At 38.2% G+C, this 19,972-nt stretch overlaps 1 protein-coding gene across 6 annotated transcripts in view; it reads right to left on the reverse strand.

Moving 5' to 3' along the window:
• Positions 1-293: 293 nt before the first annotated feature.
• The window catches only part of PTPRM (protein tyrosine phosphatase receptor type M), a 454,600-nt gene continuing 434,921 nt past the window's right edge, over positions 294-19,972 (reverse strand). For all 6 annotated transcript variants that reach the window (XM_085220805.1, XM_085220804.1, XM_085220803.1 and 3 more), the window contains 9 exons: positions 17,075-17,229; positions 16,726-16,861; positions 16,019-16,168; positions 15,352-15,525; positions 13,203-13,334; positions 9,690-9,815; positions 7,553-7,716; positions 5,321-5,456; positions 294-1,192 (listed from right to left, as the gene is read on the reverse strand). In XM_085220805.1, coding sequence (XP_085076931.1) covers positions 1,139-1,192; positions 5,321-5,456; positions 7,553-7,716; positions 9,690-9,815; positions 13,203-13,334; positions 15,352-15,525; positions 16,019-16,168; positions 16,726-16,861; positions 17,075-17,229 — 1,227 coding nt within the window. In that variant the 3' untranslated portion in view covers positions 294-1,138. The remainder of the gene's footprint in view (positions 1,193-5,320; positions 5,457-7,552; positions 7,717-9,689; positions 9,816-13,202; positions 13,335-15,351; positions 15,526-16,018; positions 16,169-16,725; positions 16,862-17,074; positions 17,230-19,972) is intronic.

Raw genomic sequence — 19,972 nt, forward strand, 5'->3', positions numbered from 1 at the left:
TGAGGCATAACATGCCTCTGACAAGACTGAGTAGTGCAAGCCCAACCAACATCAGCTCTTCTTCACCGAGCAGCAGAACTTTCAGGTTTTCCATTTGTGTATGTGTGTCTGAATTCATCCAACTCACCTCTTCTTTTTATATAGTGGCATGACACATCTTTCTTGCTATTGGCTGGATTAAAACTAGATCACACAAAAAGCATGCTTTGGTGTAGCTAATTATTCAGAGGAATTAAAGTCAAAAGAGGTTTACTGGAAGGCACTCAGATGCCAAGAGGTATTAAATAACAAGATTTTATCATGTATGTAATTATTTATTGAGCTGAGAATCCATACAAGGTAAACAAATGTTTACATTATCATACAGTAAGCATTTCCAGGGCTTAATAAAAATGATTGTCACTCACTGTGCTTCACAAAAAAATTCATTTTAATGAATAAATAATTTGATGAAATCAAAAAATATTTACAATATAAACAAATGAAAAAGCTTTGGATATATTAATCTGAGCATCCTGTATTTTGCATTTGTCTAACTGCACTTCTACCAAGATTCTCTCTCTGAAATGGTACAAAGTGGATAGAAATTACAACTCAAAAAAGTTAACATGATTTGGTACACGTCTTTCCATTAGTTCAAATAAGCTACATATGATTCATTTATTATGCACGTGTTAGAATGCAAATATAACTAAAATCATATATTATCAAAATGCCAGATAGCATTCTCCACAGAACAGAAATGTACACTAGGCCATGACAATAACTGAGAATCACAGGCGACAAAATATAACGAGGAGTACAAATTCCTTCATAAGAATATAATTGTGCTCTCTTATTTACCAGAGGACTATGCTGCTTCACCACACCGATGGCTACATATGAATACAGTGTTCAACGACCGCCATGTGGTTTGGTGTACTCTCATATGGGTGTCAAGCAGCGGCATTAATAGTGGAAAATGGGCAGTGCAAGCAGTTTTATAAACATCTCTTTGGGCTCTTAAAAAGAGCCAGTTATACAAAGCAGTAGAAGCGTAACACTGAGAAGTCTTCATCTCATTGACACAGATATCATGAAACGACTTGCTTTGTTTGTGGTGGTGGAGGGAGGAACAGTGTCTGAGCTGTTTATGCCATCAGCCAGAATTCAAGTATTCCAAAGCCACTTCATAGCAGAATTTGTATTGATCCTGAAAAATCAAGACAACCACAAAGTCAATTATTGAAGGAACTTAATTAAGGGAATCAATATTTCTCTTCTGTTAAAATTATTTACAATCAGCTATGGTCTATGGGAACCAGTTTGCAAATCAAATTTATATTCAGATAAGAAAATCTTTACATTAACCAGACAATAGACACTACTCACACAATAATTTGCAGTACTGCTCCTATTAGTCGTGTAGTTAGCTGCTCTAATGCACTTGTATGAGAAAAATTGACTACACGTAAGTAAATTGACTTGCAGCCCTTTAGTCATTTGTCAGAATGCTCACACAGCGCTTTGCCAGAATTGGAGTTATTGAAGTTTGTCCATGGAAACGTTGATCTTAAAACAGACCCAATGTCTGATGCTTTCCAGTGCATAACTCCTATTTTCAAACAATCATAAAGTCATTTGAGTTGGAAGGGACCCTTAAAGGCCATCTAGACCAACTACCCTGCAATGAACAGAGACACAACTACAGCAGATCAAGTTGCTCAGAGCCCCGTCCAGCCTGACCTTGTGTGTCTCCAGAGATGGGGCATCCACCACCTCTCTGGACAACCTGTCAGAGGTGGTGGATGTTCTGTCCCTAGATACTCAGATGCTCACTACATGTCAATGTGAAGTCTGCTCATTGTTCCTCCTCTAGATGTGGCTCAAACCCACACTGAAGTACTGCTCTCCCTCAGTACAGTATGAGAGGAGACCAGGCCAGATCTGAATTAATTGGACCTATTCACATTCATTTTCAAACAGTTAATGGTGATGTGTATTTTAGGGTCCTAACAGCTCTTCTGTTACGCAGTCTAAGTTTCCAGGTACCGGTCCCACGCATAATTGCTATTTCCATTTGCAATGGGTGGGAAGCTGGTCCAGATCCAGGGAAATCCCAGTCTGCATCGTGAGATGAACAGTTATGACTTTATCCTCTTCACATCTTAAGTGGCACAAAGAGGTCAGTTTTTTGACTGACCCTCACCCACAGGGCAACATTAAGGGATGTGATACTTTGAGACTTAACAATTTTGTGCTCACACATATCCCTCTTCCTTCTCGGAATATTTAGCAATGCTACAGGTATTTAAATGAAAGAAAAATGCTGAAAGAAATAGGTGTGGGTTCTTTGAATGCAAGTGTGTTCTAAAAATTCACAGTCACCATTTTATGACTATTTCTGCCACCAAGATGCCCCTCTCTATTACACACTTCAATCAATTAAAAATTTAGCTGAGCATGTAGGGAGATTACAATTACATTCCAGATACATTATCCTTTTTATTGAAGAAAACATTATAAAGGATTAAATCTAATGGCCTGTACTTGTAATTTTGGGTCACTTCTTAGCTGAAAAGTGAGGCCAACTTAAAATTTAAGAGGCTAAGCAATATCACAATGATCAAAAAGCCAGAAAAAACAGTGACAATTTAGAAATCCTTTTGTTGATAGCTGTCACTTAGAAAGAAAACAAATCCTATGTGCTTATGTTGTCTAAGTCATGAATGAAACTCATGTTAGGCTTTAAGACCCTCCAGGGTTCCATGGACTGCTTGTGTCTTCTTCAGGATGAGAAAAGATAAAAAAAGAAAGCAATATTATGCAATTTTTTTCCCTATATATTATGTACATTCTTTTCTATTTTCATGGAATATGTTTTTAAAGAAATGGCAATTATTCTATAGCTACAATACAGAGATCAAAACAAGAGATCAAACACTTATCCACTCCATTTTTCCATGCTCACTTTACGCTGATTTAGTGCTCTAGCAGAACTGTCATTTTTACTAAACCTGTGTTAAAGAGTCATTTTTTATTATTTCCCACTGTGTTCACTCATGTGTGTCCTTAGTACATTTTTATTATTCACTTGATGATTAATATGAAAAGTTTATTTATGTTAGCTGGCTTCAGAGAGGAATATTGATGTTTCTTTCTAGGACAACTACTGGTAGGTCCAATAACATTTCTAAGAAAATGGTTTGTACATGCTGTAGCAGATGTGTCGCAACACCATGTGTTGCCTTTGTATGTTGGCTGAACAATATCATAGATTTTTCCACACTGAACAGATGTGGCATTCAGATTTTTACACTTGCAGGTTTCACTGAAATTAAGTGATGAATCTCTATATATGGACTGCAAAGACCATCCTTCCTCTGATCATAAGGTATGTAACTGGTTTATATAATGCAGTCTTGAAGCTGTTTTTGTCAAATACTGTTATAACTCTGAACATTTCATCTCTTATTACAGCATTTTACAGAAGTAGATGGATATTACCAGAAGTAGATGAATATTACCATTCTCATTTTTCAGATGGGCAAACTGAGGCAGAGACACACAATAATAATCAAAAAGGATGAAATCAGTAACAGGCTCAGGAAAAGAATGCTGCTGCTCTTTTTACAATGGAAAAATCAATGTGAAAATTCTCTTGAACCTTGCTAATTCAAGTTGTGCTAATTCTGCTTTGTCAGTGGATTAAGAGATAATGGAAAAAATCCTGATCGTCCCCTACCTTAGTTTCTCTATTGGTAAAATACCAAAACCAATACTGCTCTCCTTCCTAAGTGCTTTGAAATCTCCTAGTGAAAAAACCTTCTCAAGGCTTCTCAATACCATTCAAACATTCTCAGACCACCCCCAATTTACTAAGAGTTATTTTTATATTCTAAAATAATACATCCATCTTTTGATTAAAAACATTCTGTGCTGAAAAATGGAGACAGCTGCCTGACAAATCTATACCTGGGAACTGTCAAAAATGGGAATTTATAGAGAGCATTTTCTTCAACTGTACATCTTCACACTGGTAATTTTCTTTTTATTTCTATAAAATAGATGAAGAAGAGATCAGTGAGTTCTGTGGACTTAAGCTCCGGGAGAACCAAAAACAGCAGGTCTGCCAAGTCTCTATCCAAAACTATACTATCTGAAAGAAGAAGTAGACATTTATCTTAATATCTAGGAAATAAAAATGTATGGTTCTCAGCATGATGATTCTCCTCCTGAGAATACAAACCAGAGGAAGAGGAGCCAAATAAGCTGCTCCCTCCCATCTCTGTGAAAGCTTGATAGTTTCTTACTGTTATAAGATTCATAGTTTCACATTCCTGGCTTGTGGTCCCGCAGTGCTAGTTGTGAACTCCCTCTTCGTTTTGCACAGCTGGCAACATTTGGCTTTGTGCCACGAGCTTGGCTAGAACAGGGCCTAAGGGAAGGGTTGGGACTTTTTATAGAATCACAGAATGGTTTGGGTTGGAAGGGACCTCAGAGCCCACTCAGCCCCAACTCCGTGCCGTGGGCAGGGCTGCCCCCCAGCAGCTCAGCTGCCCAAGGCCCCATCCAACCTGGCCCTGAGCACCCCCAGGGATGGGGCACCACAGCTTCTCTGGGCAGCCCATTCTTTTTCAGGTAGCCTAGATGCGAGGAACCTGGGGAAAAGGTGTCTTTATGGCCCAGGTATGAGAACAGAATATCATGCTTCAGCCATCTCTGAGTACAGAACTACACACTGGAGCGTAAGAACTTGCTGCTTTCAGCTGTTCTGCAGCTCTTGTGGAGTAGCAGCTGGCACTTCAGCAATTCGCCATTACAAAAAAAAAAAAAACACCCATAAAACACTCTCTAAGAAAATAATTGCACATGGCCCCTTGTTTCTGAACTTCTTTAATCTTTATGAGATAGAGCAACCATAATTAAATGCAATATTCTGGATGTCAAACTGAAATTCATGGCTTTGATAAATACTTGGCGATTAAGCTATTTATAATATATATAATTTGAAAATCTGGCATTTCATTTTACATAACTATTATTTCAACCCATGCAAGGGCTGCTCTCCACTTGGCTCAGCCTGCTAGAAAGGAAAATTAATAAGGATGTTCGGCTGAAAGTTTAAAACTCTTAAAAAATTCAAATGAACAGAGACAAAGTCTCATTGGGAAGAAAGCAGTGTAAAAATACTCTTACAAGTGAAGTGACTTCATTATCCCCTTTGAAAATGACTTGCTTGCTTTGTGAACAACTCCCACTGCAAATCTTGGAAATCTGACTGAATCTTCTGAGAAAAAGGAACATTTTCTATTTAGTGCAGCAGTTAAAAAGCTCGTACCAGAAGGTCCACCATGTTAGGCTTATTATTTCTCAGTGTCTTCACAGCATGGAATACATCAACAGCCCTCTGATGTTGAAGCATTTCACAAACAATACTGATTGCACAAAACGTCCCACTGCGGCCACCTCCATTCCTGTAAGAAAAGTAAAAAAAAAAAGGCTTGGATACAAATTGACTATATTACAAGTTCTTACAGCGCCAGGAATGGCTACAGAAGGTATGAGTTCCACCAGGGAGAAACCAAAGAACACGAATGTGCCTGAAGGCGGCTGAACTCTAAGCTGAGTGCTGTTTTTAATTGGAATTAATGGGCTGAATGATCTCAAACCTACCATCCAGCATCCAGGAGGCTGAAAGCCTGAAGGGAGCTGAGTGGTTGAGTTTTGTGCCACTCTCTTTAGTGAAGTTTTGAGGCAGCATGAAAAGAATGTTAAAATAAGGACAAGGAACTTTTAGATTTAATTTAACACCCTTTTGCACTATAAATGCAGAAGGATGTAATATCAGGCTAGAAACACTAGAGAAAGAGGATCTTTTAAGGTTTTTTTAATTGCTGATCCTGGCTCCTTCTTCCTGTACCCAAAGGTGTTTCAGAACAACAGAAATGGTGTCTAATTTGCTTACAAGCCATTTGGCTGTGCTTTTAGCATGGCCCAAGGTGGGACTGCGATATTCTGTTGACTGATGTGCCCACCCCGCAGCAGCAAGCACAGAGACTGGCTGCACTGTAACAGCTGCTTCTGGAAGTGACTGCATTCCTCCTCCACCCACAGCACCAGAGGACAAGAACCCAAAGAGATTTGCCAATGAAGATACCAGGCACAAATGCTCATTCGCATGATCAAATACAGCCTTTAATAATACTTTATGCCTAGTTAACCTTTAGGAGAATCTCTTTCTTGCTGGAAACCCTACTACTTCTACAGAATCAGAATCTTTAGGCTGCACTTCACCAAAAATAATAAACCTTACTAATTACCAGAGTGTAGCCTAGTTAGGTAGATTGTCTTTCAAACCAGCTTTGCAAATGGTTGATTTTCAAAGGAAGCTACAATGTCTCACATCTGTCACATCCCGGCAGTATGAAAAGAATGCTCTCTACTGCCAAAACATTGCCTGATATTGTAGGACTCTTTGAGAATTTTAATTAAAATAAAGTCATTTAAAAGGATTATATTAGGGCTTTTTCTTTCTTTACTGCCTGGAAGTGACGCATGTGTGATGTTGTACAACTATTTAATATCATCAGCCACCTCAGAGATAACAGTAATTTGCACTTCAAAAGGGTCTTTTCAGCTAAAGATCTCAAAACATTAATTAATCACACTGCACAATGCTCCTTTGATGAAAGTATTATTATCCCCATTCTACAGATGGGGAAACTGAAGAGCAATGACTTGTTCAAGGTCAGTAATAGTAGGAATTATTAATGTACTTTCCTCCATCATTATAATATTGATTAACTGCAAGCCAAAATTCAGGAAGTTATTGTCTAGTCTTGGGTTCCAACTTCTGAAAGCATCTTAGCATATGCTTTTCACGTGAACATGTCCTTCTCCATCATGGTAGCATCTTTAAGTAGATCTTCAGAAGGAGAGGGATACAACTTCAGGCATGAAGATTTAATCTCAGAAGACCAACCAATGCTGAGAATAAGCAGCATGTACATGTATTAAGCCATATCAAAAGGCAGGACGGTGGATGAGAGCCTGTACCCGTGGAGCACAAAAGTCACCAGAGGACAAAAATATGTATCGTTGTGAGAGAAGGGTAAGACAGTCAAAGGGCTATCATAACTGTCCTACCAGACCACTTTTACTACCATGACTTACATCTGGAAGAGGAATCATTCCCTACAGTATTATTTCTACCATTAATGAACTGTAGATGGCTCTGAGTAGAAATAAAAAGTGCATTGTCCTGAAGGTACAGTTTTGATTTACTAGGAACAAATACACACCTTTTTCATTTGAAAACATCACTTGAAATCTTTATATAATATAGAGTTTTACCCATCATCTTTTCACAGGTGTCTACCAAGGGACAGAGTGGGAAACTCATGAATCTACATAAAAAAAAGCATACAATTTCATTTGTCTTCAGAGCTTTTAAATGAGCAGCTGTATTATTTATTCAGATCCTGTACCTCTTCACCTTCTCATGAATCTTTAAAAACATGGCACAAATACTAGGATAACAGTATTCTTCTCACTGGTTCCTGGTACTTACAAGCAATGGACAACTGTGCGTCCCTCTCCCCCATTGTACTCCTCCTGCCACTTCTCCACCTGGCGGATGAGCTTCAAGAATGAGCGTTTGGAAACCGGCGTGTCCCTGTACATGGGCCATCCCAGGAATTGGAACTGCTGCACCATCCGATAGCCGTCCTGGGGCTGCAGGCATTCAGAAAATGAGCAGGAAAAGAAGGAACAGCATTGCTTATGGTCTATTCAAATGGTGCGTAACTTAGATATTTGCATCAGCGAGGAAAGTTGCTTGGGCAAATCACCACTGACAAACTACTAATGCAATTTCAATTGCCCGTAAGGAGTTATGACTTTTAATTTTCAACCGAGCTATTAGGACAAGAGGTTTTAAATAGAGGGTATACAAACAGACTAGAAGAGAGCAATGGTACAGCAGCAGGATCAAACAAACAATTAATTAATATCATAGCAGAGGAGTTGCAATAGAATTATGTAAGCATTTCAGCATTTTGAGAAACATTTGCACTCTTCTGTCTTTTTTACAAGAAAGGTCAAAACCTCTCAAGATTTGAAGCAGGAAATATTTTAAAAACCAAATGAAACCTTCAGATTTTTCCTGCTTATAAAAAACAAACTAAATTTTACTTTACTGTGTGCTACTGAAGCAGTCAGAACCCCTCTGGTGAGATGTTACTGAACAGTTGCTTTATGGTGATTTAAAATAAAAAAAGGAGCACAGAACAAGTGTTAGTGGCAGAAAATTACAGTCCTTTGAAAAGGGCATAATAAACACACAGATGAAAACTGGTTTTGTAGTCTAGGATTTGCCATTTTCACTTCTGGCAAAGTGAATGCATTTTAGTACCACTTTTAAAATGAGCAATGTGCAGAAATGTTGACGTTACCAGTTTAGCTCTAGAGTAAGAGGCAATAGAGAGGATGTAAGATTAACAAGATAAGGGAATAAACCAAGCATTAGATATGTTCTTCAATGGGTTTTGTCTGCTTTATGTCAAATTTGGACTCCACTACTTTCCTGCCCAGTTTCTTTCAATTGCGTGCCCCTTCTCCCCAAATGGCATCAGCCAGACCCAGCTTTTGCTACAGCTCCCATTAACACTCTTGGAGACTGTGGTGTTATGTTGCCACATTTTCTGGGAATGCAAGACCTTTGTCATACAAAAGAAGTACCTTGAAGCTTACAGTCCACTCCCCTGTTTGCATAGGAGCTTCCTAGGGAGTGTTCTGGGGGGCCTTCCTCTCACTGTTCTGACAGTTATTGGACTCCATGGCAGCTCCTGACTTTGTAACAGAGAGTTTTTCTTACTCTTATATGTAGTTCTTCAGGGAACAGAACCAGCCCACTGCAGATGCTCTCTCCAGCTGGATGGGAAGAGATGCCTGGTCTGTGGCTGAATCCTTTTTCTGCTCAGCTTTAAATTGATGCCTAATTTAGTCTTCTGTCAACTTTATAGTAGCATAAAAGCTGGATATGAGAACGTACTTGTCCCTGTGAAGTGCTTACGTCTATTACGAAATGTGATTAGTGGGATAAGATCTGCACTAAAAGCCTGGGACTGGTATTGAAAAACATGCCTAGTGTTGCATGACACAGGATAATAAACATATAAGATGGCTAATTTAAAACTCTTAAATTAAAACTGCACTGATCTCACCATTTTGTGGCTACCAGATAACCTCAATAGTGCATTTATTTCATTTGTATTTAATGCACTTGAAATATGCATTACAATATTTTTCAATTGCACACACAAGACTTTTTTTTCAATGATTACTGTGTGATCCATTATTTGCTCATGCTCTCAACTCTTTCAGGTTGGATATCAGGAAAAAGTTATTCTCAGAAAGAGCAGTGAGGCACTGCCACAGGCTATCCAGGGAGGTGGTGGAGTCACCATTCCTGGAGGTGTTCAAACCATGTGGATGTGGCACTGAGGGATGTGGTTAGTGAGCATGGTGGGGATGGATTCATGGTTGGACTGGATGATCTTAGAGGTCTTTTTCAATCCTTATATGATTCTATAAATAGGCTGAAAAATGAGAATAGCTTTATGTGAGTTTAACTTTCTTTTTTTTGTGACTTGGATAGAGTCAGCTGAATCACTGAGGCAGAATTGTCTTGCGAGTAAAATCCTTACTCTGGCTGCATTATAAATTCGGAATATCCGGCTGATGATGTCTTCTTCTAAATCAGCTGATACAAACTCCACCTGAATAGGACCATGTCGGTGTACTCCGTTTTCTGGCCAGTACTGAGGACACAACTACAAATACAAAAAGCACATATAATTACTTTTAATTTAATGCTGCCTCAATATATTTTTTAAGATATATTGTGTTACTTTTATTGCAGAAATTCTTACTATTGCAGTTTCTATATGAAATATAGAGCACATTGTCCTTCACTATTTTCAAGCTCTGATTTTACCTGAGCAGACCAAATTTCAACAAATGCCTTTTTACTTTGCTGAACATGTTATTGCTTGCTGCTCTGTTTGCCATTTGGAGAAATGTATTTCAGACGCTAAGCATCAATTCTACAATATGGTATGACAGGACAGGGGGGTGCTGTCAAATATCACCAGATCCTGGAGAAAGTACAAAGCCTAACACCAAAGGCCTGGTATCTTCAACTGTCTGAAAAAAGTTGATAATAATTCAAGCTACATCAAAATGTAGGCTCTATACTATAAGGAGTTCACCAAGTCTCAAAATTCAGAATCTCACTTTCACATCTGTCTCATCTGTGAGTGGCGATATTGGCATTATATATATAGGTCGTTCCAAAGGTAATGCTTCCTACTTATTTCCATGGAAATTATAACAGATACAAAGAACACAATAACACTATCTGACAACAAATTCTCAGCTACAAAACACTGTTTTTCAACACAATTATCATCATTAGCTTTGCATTTTTGCCAGTGATGAACAAGAGCCTGCATGCCATGCTCACCAAAATCTGCACCAGCAGAGGTGACCCACTGTCACTGTTGCCACTGCTGAAACAGACCACTTGACACCTCACTGAGTTCACATTCACTGTGATATAAATAGGAGGCATTACTTTCAGAGCAGCCCTCATATATTACAGCAGCATTGTTTTACGTTTTCAGCAACTGTTTAATTGCATCTTATGAACACCTCTTGGAAATAGTACTTATGCTTTAGTGCTCAGATAACATTACTTTCAGGTATCTAAAGATCACAAAGCAACATTAGCATTATTCTGCAGTTTTACTGTCTAATAAAACCACGATGGCTCTGTCCTGGAACCCATTATCCCAAGATTACCCAAGATTAAAACAACACTTTGCTTGGAGATATTTGAAGCTACACTTTACTTATCAAATTCTTCCATAAGAACTCTAGTGATTTATTTTTAGGGATACCTACAGTAGTTCAAGCAGACAGCTTTTGCAAGCATTCACCAAAATTAAGCATGAACTCATGAAATTTTGTTTGCTTGCAAAACCATTGATCTCATGGAACTTTATTTCACTTGGTAGAACAGCTGTGGTCCTTATTCTGCTGCATTGCTGTTGGTGATCCAGAGCAGAGTTGACAAATCACATCTCCTCCAGATGTTGTTTTGCATTTCTTGTAACACTTATTCTTCAAAAAAGCCATTTTGAGATGACTGCATTTTAGGAAAACATAATCATTTACTACATCAATTAAAAAGAGAGCAGAGTCTGATTTGCTGGGGTTCACTTTAACAAGTAAAGAACAGAATTTTCAAGTAGGAAAATATATTTTAATTTATTTTAAAATCCCCACATGATTCAGTCTGCTGAGCAAATTGCTTTCCAAATATTGCCTAAATCTCACACATTTCTTTTATTATGAAATACACTAGTGTGCAGGATAGCAGAATACAATACTGACATGCATGCAACTAATGCAAATGCCAGCGCTCAGATCACTGAATGTATGCACAATTCAGTATGTGTCTTTCAAATACACAGCAATACTGTTCAAACAGATCTTTGAAAAATGCTTAGATGATAATAAACAGAGCTCTTTGCCAGAGCTGTTTTTGGAAGCCAAGATTTTCAAGTTCTAAAGAAATCCAAAAGCATTCAGGTCTGAGCATTTTGCATGTATGTGATGCCAGCGACTCTCTTTAAGTCAGAGCCACTTTGAAGGGCTGAATTTCATTTCCCAACAGAGTGCAACCATCCAGATGAATTGTAATATCTAAACAGAAATACAAACACTTCATATATACATAAATAATAATGATAACGGTAATTATTAATAGATCTGAATGTAATGTGTGTTTTTAATAAATTCTGCCCTCTCTCCACTCCTGTTTGCTCTGAGGGTTTTCAGATTTATTCCTAATGAAAAGATTTTTACTCACATTAGAGGGAAAAGGTTTAACATGCTGCAGAGGCAGGTGTATTAACTGCATATCCCAGTAGCTTTTAAAAGCCTGTGAGGCTAATAAATGCTTGAAATAGCTGTGCACTATTGTAAATTCAAAACACGCCCCACAAATTAAAAGAACTCTGTTCGCCAGTCCCTTGCAGTCTGACTCCCTTGAGTCCTTCCTTATTCACTCAGAAACTAATCTTAGACTCATGAATAAAAGTTTTGTCTTTCATTTCTATTTTTCTCCCTGTAGACAGTGAAGTCCTTAAGACGGTGTGTGGAATTCCTACACACTACGCTTCGAAGACCAAACTGATGATTAGTATGTTTTTAAAACAAATTCTTCATGTTAAAATGAAATAAAGAAAACATTTTTCAAGGTATGAAAAATATTCAAGAGAGCTAAAAGATTCTTGATCATATAAAGAACAAAAATGACAAGAAATCTGCTGTAAAAAAAATAAAAATTGATGTTATCTTTTCCAATAATTAGCAAATATTAAGGATCCAGATTACTACCACTTTATTCCAGCAGAGGGTTGGTGCACTGCATTGAAAACAAGGGAATGATCCCTGTACAAAAATCTGGAATTGCACAGTTGCAAGCCAGGCTCTGGGATGCACAGTGATTAATGCTAGTGATTAAATTGCCAAGTCAGTATGTATGGTTTTCCACTTTTCTAAAGAACATGTACAGCATGCACAACTCTGTTGTAAGGTAATTACATTCCCCTGTATGTTCCTTTGTCCTGTTTGCTCATCCAGAGGATGCTTAGTGTCTGATATTCTTCAGTTCTTATCTCCTAACAATGTAATCGTGTGCCAAAGACAACACAGATTTTCAGGCTGGGAACACCCATCCCTGCGGGCAGACCAAGGTCACCGACCTGTCCCACACAAGTCAGTGAGGAGCTGTTGGCTTCTGCCTGTGACTTTTGGCCATGAGTCTGCTTCAGACTTGCGTCAAAAATCTGTAACCAAAAGGTTTTGGTTTTCAACAGCTCTTCTCAGAGTATGTTTTTCTATTAGCATAAATTATGGTTGGATATACTTATGTGCATGGGCATTAACATTTTGGTGGAGAAGCTGCTGATGCTCTGATTTATTCCTCCTTCCCTATGCGTATCCGCAAGCTACAAATCAATTTTTTAATGCGTTAGTATTTAATGTTGTTTTATACAACTAATTACATCCTAAAGCTGTTCTCAAACACACATGTGCTGCAATGCTGAGGCACTGGCATTTCTCTGTCAAACAGAAGCATTTGGACTTACTTGAGCTGGATCCACGTCATTCAGCATAACTATTGAAGTGCAGTGATAATCTAGGACCAGCCTCCAGAAATCTTTGACAGTATTTGGCAAGGGATGCTGCGTAACTATAAAGGCTGATGGTTGCTTGTAGCTCTGCAAAGAAATAAGAAGAGATGGTTAGATAAGAATGGTAAGAGAAAAAAACTCACTTGGTAGAATGCCAGTAATAGTCTCAAAACTTCAGGACTGAAAACATTATTTCTATTTTCCGTATCATTTATATGTTATTTCCAGCTCTTTTCTGAGATTTTATATTTTATATGATTGAAAATTAATAAACTGAATATAACTTCTGCTGATGTTATATTTCTGAAACTTATTTTATGCTCCAGCATAGGATAAAATCATCTGAGGTTTTTCCCTCCAATGCGACTCCTACAAAATTTTGAGCAACAATTTTGTTTTGAGCTGCTAATGGACAGATTAATCTTGGCCATCTGCACTGAGCTGTTGATTTGAATTATTCCTATGAAACGAAGCATCTACTTATTTTTCTAGAAACAGTGTTCAAATTCTGGTCTAGCTGACAGAAGAGAAGATACCCAGGGGATACATTTCGATGTTTTTTTTTTGTTTTGTTTTGTTTTGTTTTTTTTTTCAGTCAGAGCACATTGCTAGCTATGCTGTTGGTGGAACAGTTGAATTGTGAATCTTGTACTCGCATTTTCATGTCGGTCCTCCTGAGTGTTATAGGCCAGCATGGCCATCCCAGGGCAAACGCTGGCAGGGGCTGTCCTTGCCTCCAAACGAAGGCAAAAAGGCCTCTACATGCCTTCAATGAACACATATTGAAAAATGAAAAGTGTGCTGTCTGGCCCTTTTTCTTGAAGTGAGCTTATTTAAATGTTCATATGTGGGATGATCCAACTGCATCTCAGCCAGAGGTGCAGTTTTCACACAGAGATTCAGCACCTTGCCTGCGTGAGACTGAAAGTTTAGAGAGAAGGACAAATGCCTGCTCTTGTCCTTTAGTGAAGGGCTACTGCATGTGTTTTGGATAGAAAGTGAGCCTTGGAGCCTTTGGCCCAGATATACTTTTGGAATCAGCTCGTTGTTTCAAGAACGAAGCATTTTCAGAGTGTTTCAAGAATCAAGTGTTTTCAAAGCAAATACTGAGGCACTACTTAATTCGCAGAACAAAACCACACTGAACCCTCCAGTAAGACCACGTAATGGCAAGACTGTAAATTGCAGATCAAGGAAGCACCATTCTAATATGTACATAATAGACTTACTTACCGTGAGAACCAAGAGAAGTCACTTACACTGTTACCCTCAGCTTCTCTACATAAAAAGATAATACGCTTTTATTTTCACAGGAGAGTCTTGAACTTAGGCTCATTTTAGGAAAACACTGAGAACTTGGAAGGAAAAAAATGCAACAACTGCTATAAACTGTTGTTACTCTAGCTTCAAAAAGGCCATTTACAATGTGTTCGTTCTTTTCTAACCTCTGCTTTCGTGTTGTTTATGTGTGTGTGACAACCGTAATTACTATAGCTCTAAATTGTCAAAGATGGGCTATAAATATCTACACTCTGAAGGAGGTTTAAGTGTCTTTTTACTGATACTCTATTAGCAGGATTAGAATTACTCGAGATGCATTAGGAAAAAATGCACACACGCATGAAGAGGAACCATTCATTCATACAGAAATAAACAGAAAGACTGAAGTAATGGCTTGTGTATTATCTTGTGCTGACAGACAATTATTTTTTTTTGTTAATTACTTCTTAAATTAGAAACAAAGGGAACTGAAATATTGCTGCAAACTGTATTATCCCATTTAATTGTCTTAGTGTCTTAATAGGTAACTCATTTTTTCTTAGGCCAGATGGTTAAACATTCAAGCACTAGGGAGAAATCTAGACGCATTTAATTTATCAAAACTCCCTGACTTGCTCTCTAAGCATGGCTTTGGAACTTTGGCTTTGACATAACATATGTGTGATCCTAAATGTACTTGGGAGCTTAAAGATTTTGTGCCATGTTTTTGGAAAACAAGCTAGAAAGATTTCAGCCTTGTGCTGACTCCACTTTCTGGCACTGCTCAGTCTGGAGGGCTCCTTATTCCCTTTTTATTATTAATGATGTGGAAGAGATGACTTACATCCATCAGTGCTGCATTAATGTAGTTGCTGCTCTCCCCATCTATCGTTATGAGGAAAGGCAGGCATCTGTCTGGAGGCAGGACATCCATACAGCGATTCTTTTCATGATTTCGTGGTAAAAGTGCTATACTGCAGTCTTCCACACGCAGCGTTGGAGTCACCATATTTAACGTCTTTCAAAAAGAGTAAACAATATAACAGAGAAATTAACACAGCACTGAAAGCATCCCAAAATATTTAAGAATAGATCAAGTCACCAATCAGTTTCAGCAGGAGTAAAAATGAAGACAAATGAAAACAAATCATAGTCAGTGGGGTTTGTAAGCAAGAATCCTGGAAGCAAGCATATCTGAAAAACAACCTCAAAGACGAATGCAGACTAACCAGTTTTCTGGAGCAAGGACAGCAGAAGGAATTGACATACATCCTTGGAGTGAAAAGAAGATTTTACTACTACCCCATTGTTTTCTCTGTTGATTTAGTATAACTCAATAGCAATTAGTGACAGGTTATACTCTCTCTTTTTTTTTTTTTTCAGTCTTTCATCCCCCAGGGCTGGCCCAAATTCACGTGGTTATAAGCCAGCACTTAATTAGAAACCTTTGTATAGCTATATATTCAGCTACATTGGGGTATAGCTTCTAGGTATGGCTAGCCACAACTTACCCTAAATTCCTCTTTGATCTGGCTGGAGTTAGTTTGAGGATCCAACTTATTCATTTCATAGTAAGCAGACCTAACTTGAGAAGCTGGAATAGATGTGTCTCCACAAAGACAGGCTTCCAGGATAGCATCATGGATAAATACATACTGTTCCTGGTAAAGCAATAAAAATAATTACTGACAGAGAATATATACTATTAGTAACTTGGTAAATAAATAAAAACGACTAATATGGTTAGCCTATTAATTCTCACGAGCTTTACACACACTGAAGAAAGACCAAATGGAACAACTGCAGTTCACAAAACCCCATGCCATTCATTTAGGAAAGAATATAGAAGGATTGATTGAAACTAGCTACAATTATAAACAGAAGTACAGTAACGTCATAAAACTATGACTGTTCCTCATTCCTTTGCACAGTTCTGTTGGAGTTATCGTATAAGTAAGCCTCAACAAGATGCACTGCAGAATGAATGCTTTCTAAAGAGGAAACACTCATAAGTTTTTTTTTAATCAAACCATAGCAGCGTAACAGTGGCCTTGTTTGGGCATTGGTTCCATAAGCTTCTGTGTGGATTATTTTCCTGCATGTCACTGAACAAACTACCTCCTGGATAGGGCTTATAGCAAAGGCCTCTAGTTTTATGGGCCAGAATAATACTTTTCATTGCAAAGCATAAGGCAGTAATCCAGAAGATTAACAATACCTCTGTCTGCACCATGTTAACTCTCCGAGATCGAAGCTCTCGCACACAATTGTATATGTCTACAACACCTTCTCTTTCTGCCATATCTAGCATGATGTCAATAACGATGAAGCACCCGGTTCTGCCAGCACCAGCACTAAAGTAAAAGAAGAGCACAGGTAATATCCATCAGTTCACTGGAAAATATAAAGCTCCAGAATCAGTTTTGCCAATATTTTGTATGTCAGGTAAAACGTTATTGTGATCAGAGTGGCTTCACCAACTTTTGGGGATCACATGGGATATGAGAAGCAGAAGTATGTTCTGAGTTCAGTGAACCACACAACAGAGGGATTCATGTTCTGCCTACCTGCAGTGAACCACCAGAGGTCCAGCGTTTGGGGGGCTCTTGGACTTGACCTGCCGCACAAATCCCAGCAGGCCTGTCGCATGGTACGGCACGCCATGGTCTGGCCAACCAGTGAAATGAAACTGACGAATTTCTCGAATCTCATGAGCACCTCTCTGTTCAAAAAGCCAGGGTTGAAAAAGAAAAACAAGGTGGAATATGACAGAAATCAGACAGAAAAAACATCGTAAGAATGTAGCTCTAAAAGCTGAGAAACATCCACCTCCTGCCAACAACCACATCTGGACAAGACTGCTGGAGACCTTTCTGATAGCTGGAGAGCAAGTTCACAGGTCATGTATCAACTGATTTCAAAGCCTTACAAGAAAATACAGTGATTTAGCACTTGATTGTTTAGAAATGTCTAGCAACAAGATAGAGACTCATCTCCATATATAAGCACTAGATTGCTTTGATGACTGTAACCCTAAGAAGCAGATCACGATCAACAAACAGGTCAACAGCAAGGCCACGAACATTTAGCACTGATAATTTGTTCCCCCACTACTCTCCACAGGAGATTTGCTGCTGACTTCCAGGGACTAGAATTTCAGCATGATTTTTCTTATCATTTGTCTCCTTCATTGGTCTGAAAGAAACAGCTGAATAGTAATGAAAGCCTTTTTGCACCTCCTGTTGTAGGGGCTGCATGTGTAGACCTCTGCATGCCTACCCTTTGAGTGATTTACCACAGTCTGCAAGGACATGGATATGGTGAGACAGGTATGAATGAGCCAACTGTATAAATAATTTCCCATGTGAATTTCTGGAGCAGTCTGGATATTAAAGGTGCGTATGCGAAGTATGATTTTCTTAGTGCTTGTATTTCCTCTTCTCCCTCTAAAAGTGTAGCTGCCAGTATTTTATTCTCATTAGAAATCTACACACCAGAGGCCATCATACATATTTCATAAGCAAACAGCAAAATTATGACATATCATCTCCAGGCTGGACTAAATGTCAACGATATTAATAACCAGTGGTTTACACTTTTTCTTCTTAAAGATGTATTTCCTGTCTTGTTCCTGTTTGCATATAAAAGGTGTAATTTTCTTTGTGTAATAAAGTAATATAAACTTTCTAATTTGTTGCTGGCATGCAAGCTTAAAAGAGTCAGGGATTGTTAATGGTTGAGAAATCTTGGCCATGCCAGTGCAACTGGAGTGGAGTGAGTGTGGTATATCTTGAAGCTCAGACTCAGGTCTGCTTAGGCGAATAACCATTCTCATGCCTCAAGGAAACAGTGGCACAGAAAAGCTGGCAAGGAAGAAGATGAAGAGAGTGTGCAGCACTGGTGTACACTGAAGAGATCACATCCTTGCAACAGGATTGGCCTTATATTTTAAAGATCAATTTTGAAACATACTGAAGCTCAGGAGCAAAGTAATTTGTATTTTAAGGTTGTCTAAAAAATGCATTCAAATACAATTTGGTCTTTGTATTCTGCAGACTTTATTATACGTTAGTCAACAGATTTTTCTTTGCTAATATAGGCACAGCCTCCAAATCTGTAAATAGCTGTGTGTAGGTGGACTATCCATGTCCCAAACGCTTTTATTGCCCATAACAACTGCCCACAATCCCTCAAGAAACAAACTTTCCATTCTGAAAAGCAATGCCATGATTACAGAAATCAGGGACAGAAAAGAATACCCTACAGACATTCTTCATGATGTAGACAGTCTTGATTTCCAAGTAATTTAAAAAATAAAAAATAACCCTCCAAAATAATGTGTTGCACAGGTGAGAATAAGTACCGTGTATCTTCTGCATTAGTTTTGAGAATGCTGTCTGTCATGTTGACTGTATTTCTGTCTATTGTTGTTGGTAACACTCAACTACTTAGAAAAGATTTTGCATTTGGGGTACTTTTATAATGAGTTTGCTTATTATACCTACACAAAAGAATGATTTTCATGTCTGTAGCTTCCCTGCTGGTTTCAAAACTCAAAATAGCAGCACAACTGCATGAATCATAAAAGCATATGCTCAGATTGGAAAGATCACATTTTTCACTCTTTCAGCTGAAATAAACAGAAAATGGTGTATATGGCTAACAAACCTTAAGATGTTAAAAAATGTAGATCTTAATCCAACAAATACTTATGGTGTTCCTGTCTGTTACTATTTGTGTAATTCATCTGCATTAACTGTTGTGCTGTAATTCCAGGAACTGCTTATGTGTACAATATTGGAAAGTGTTCTCCAGAAACAGAGTGTAAATTATCATTCAATTTTCTCTGTATTATCCCCCCACTTCTCCATAATTACTGAATAGCTGTTAAAAAAAAACAAACCAATCAATTTACCTCCAAATTAAGCAACTTCTAAATTTTATTTTAGAAGAAGGTATGAGAATGTTGATCCAAAAATAGGAAAGATGGTAAGAGAGGACCTCCGGAGGTCTCCAGCCTCTTGGCCAGAATAGGTCTTCGGCCAACACTAGAACAGTGGCTTAGTCTAGCTGAGCCCTGCAGACCTCCAAGAATGATGATTTCACAACATTCCTGAGTAACCTGCATTGTGCTACCCTACTCCTGTAGTTAAAAAGAGTTAAAACGTATGGAAAACAGGGTAAAACCAAATGCACTCTACTCAAACTACACTGACACTGACACTGACACTGCTTTCAGAGGCTTACTAAAAAACTACTGACTATTAAAATGCAGTGTCTAAATGAAACCTTTTCAGATGGAGATTTTTTTTTTTTTTTTTTTAAGAAATAAAATGTTTAGTGTCTTTTAGCTCTATCTGTATTAATGCATTTATTCAAGACAGTTTGGTTATATCAACTGTAAAATCCTCTAGGTCTTTTTTTCCAGTCCCAGTTAAGAACTGAAAAGCTAACATCAAAGCATG

The sequence above is a fragment of the Meleagris gallopavo genome, chromosome 3 (assembly GCF_905368555.1).
Source record: "Meleagris gallopavo chromosome 3, MGAL_WU_HG_1.1, whole genome shotgun sequence".
NCBI lineage: Eukaryota > Metazoa > Chordata > Aves > Galliformes > Phasianidae > Meleagris > Meleagris gallopavo.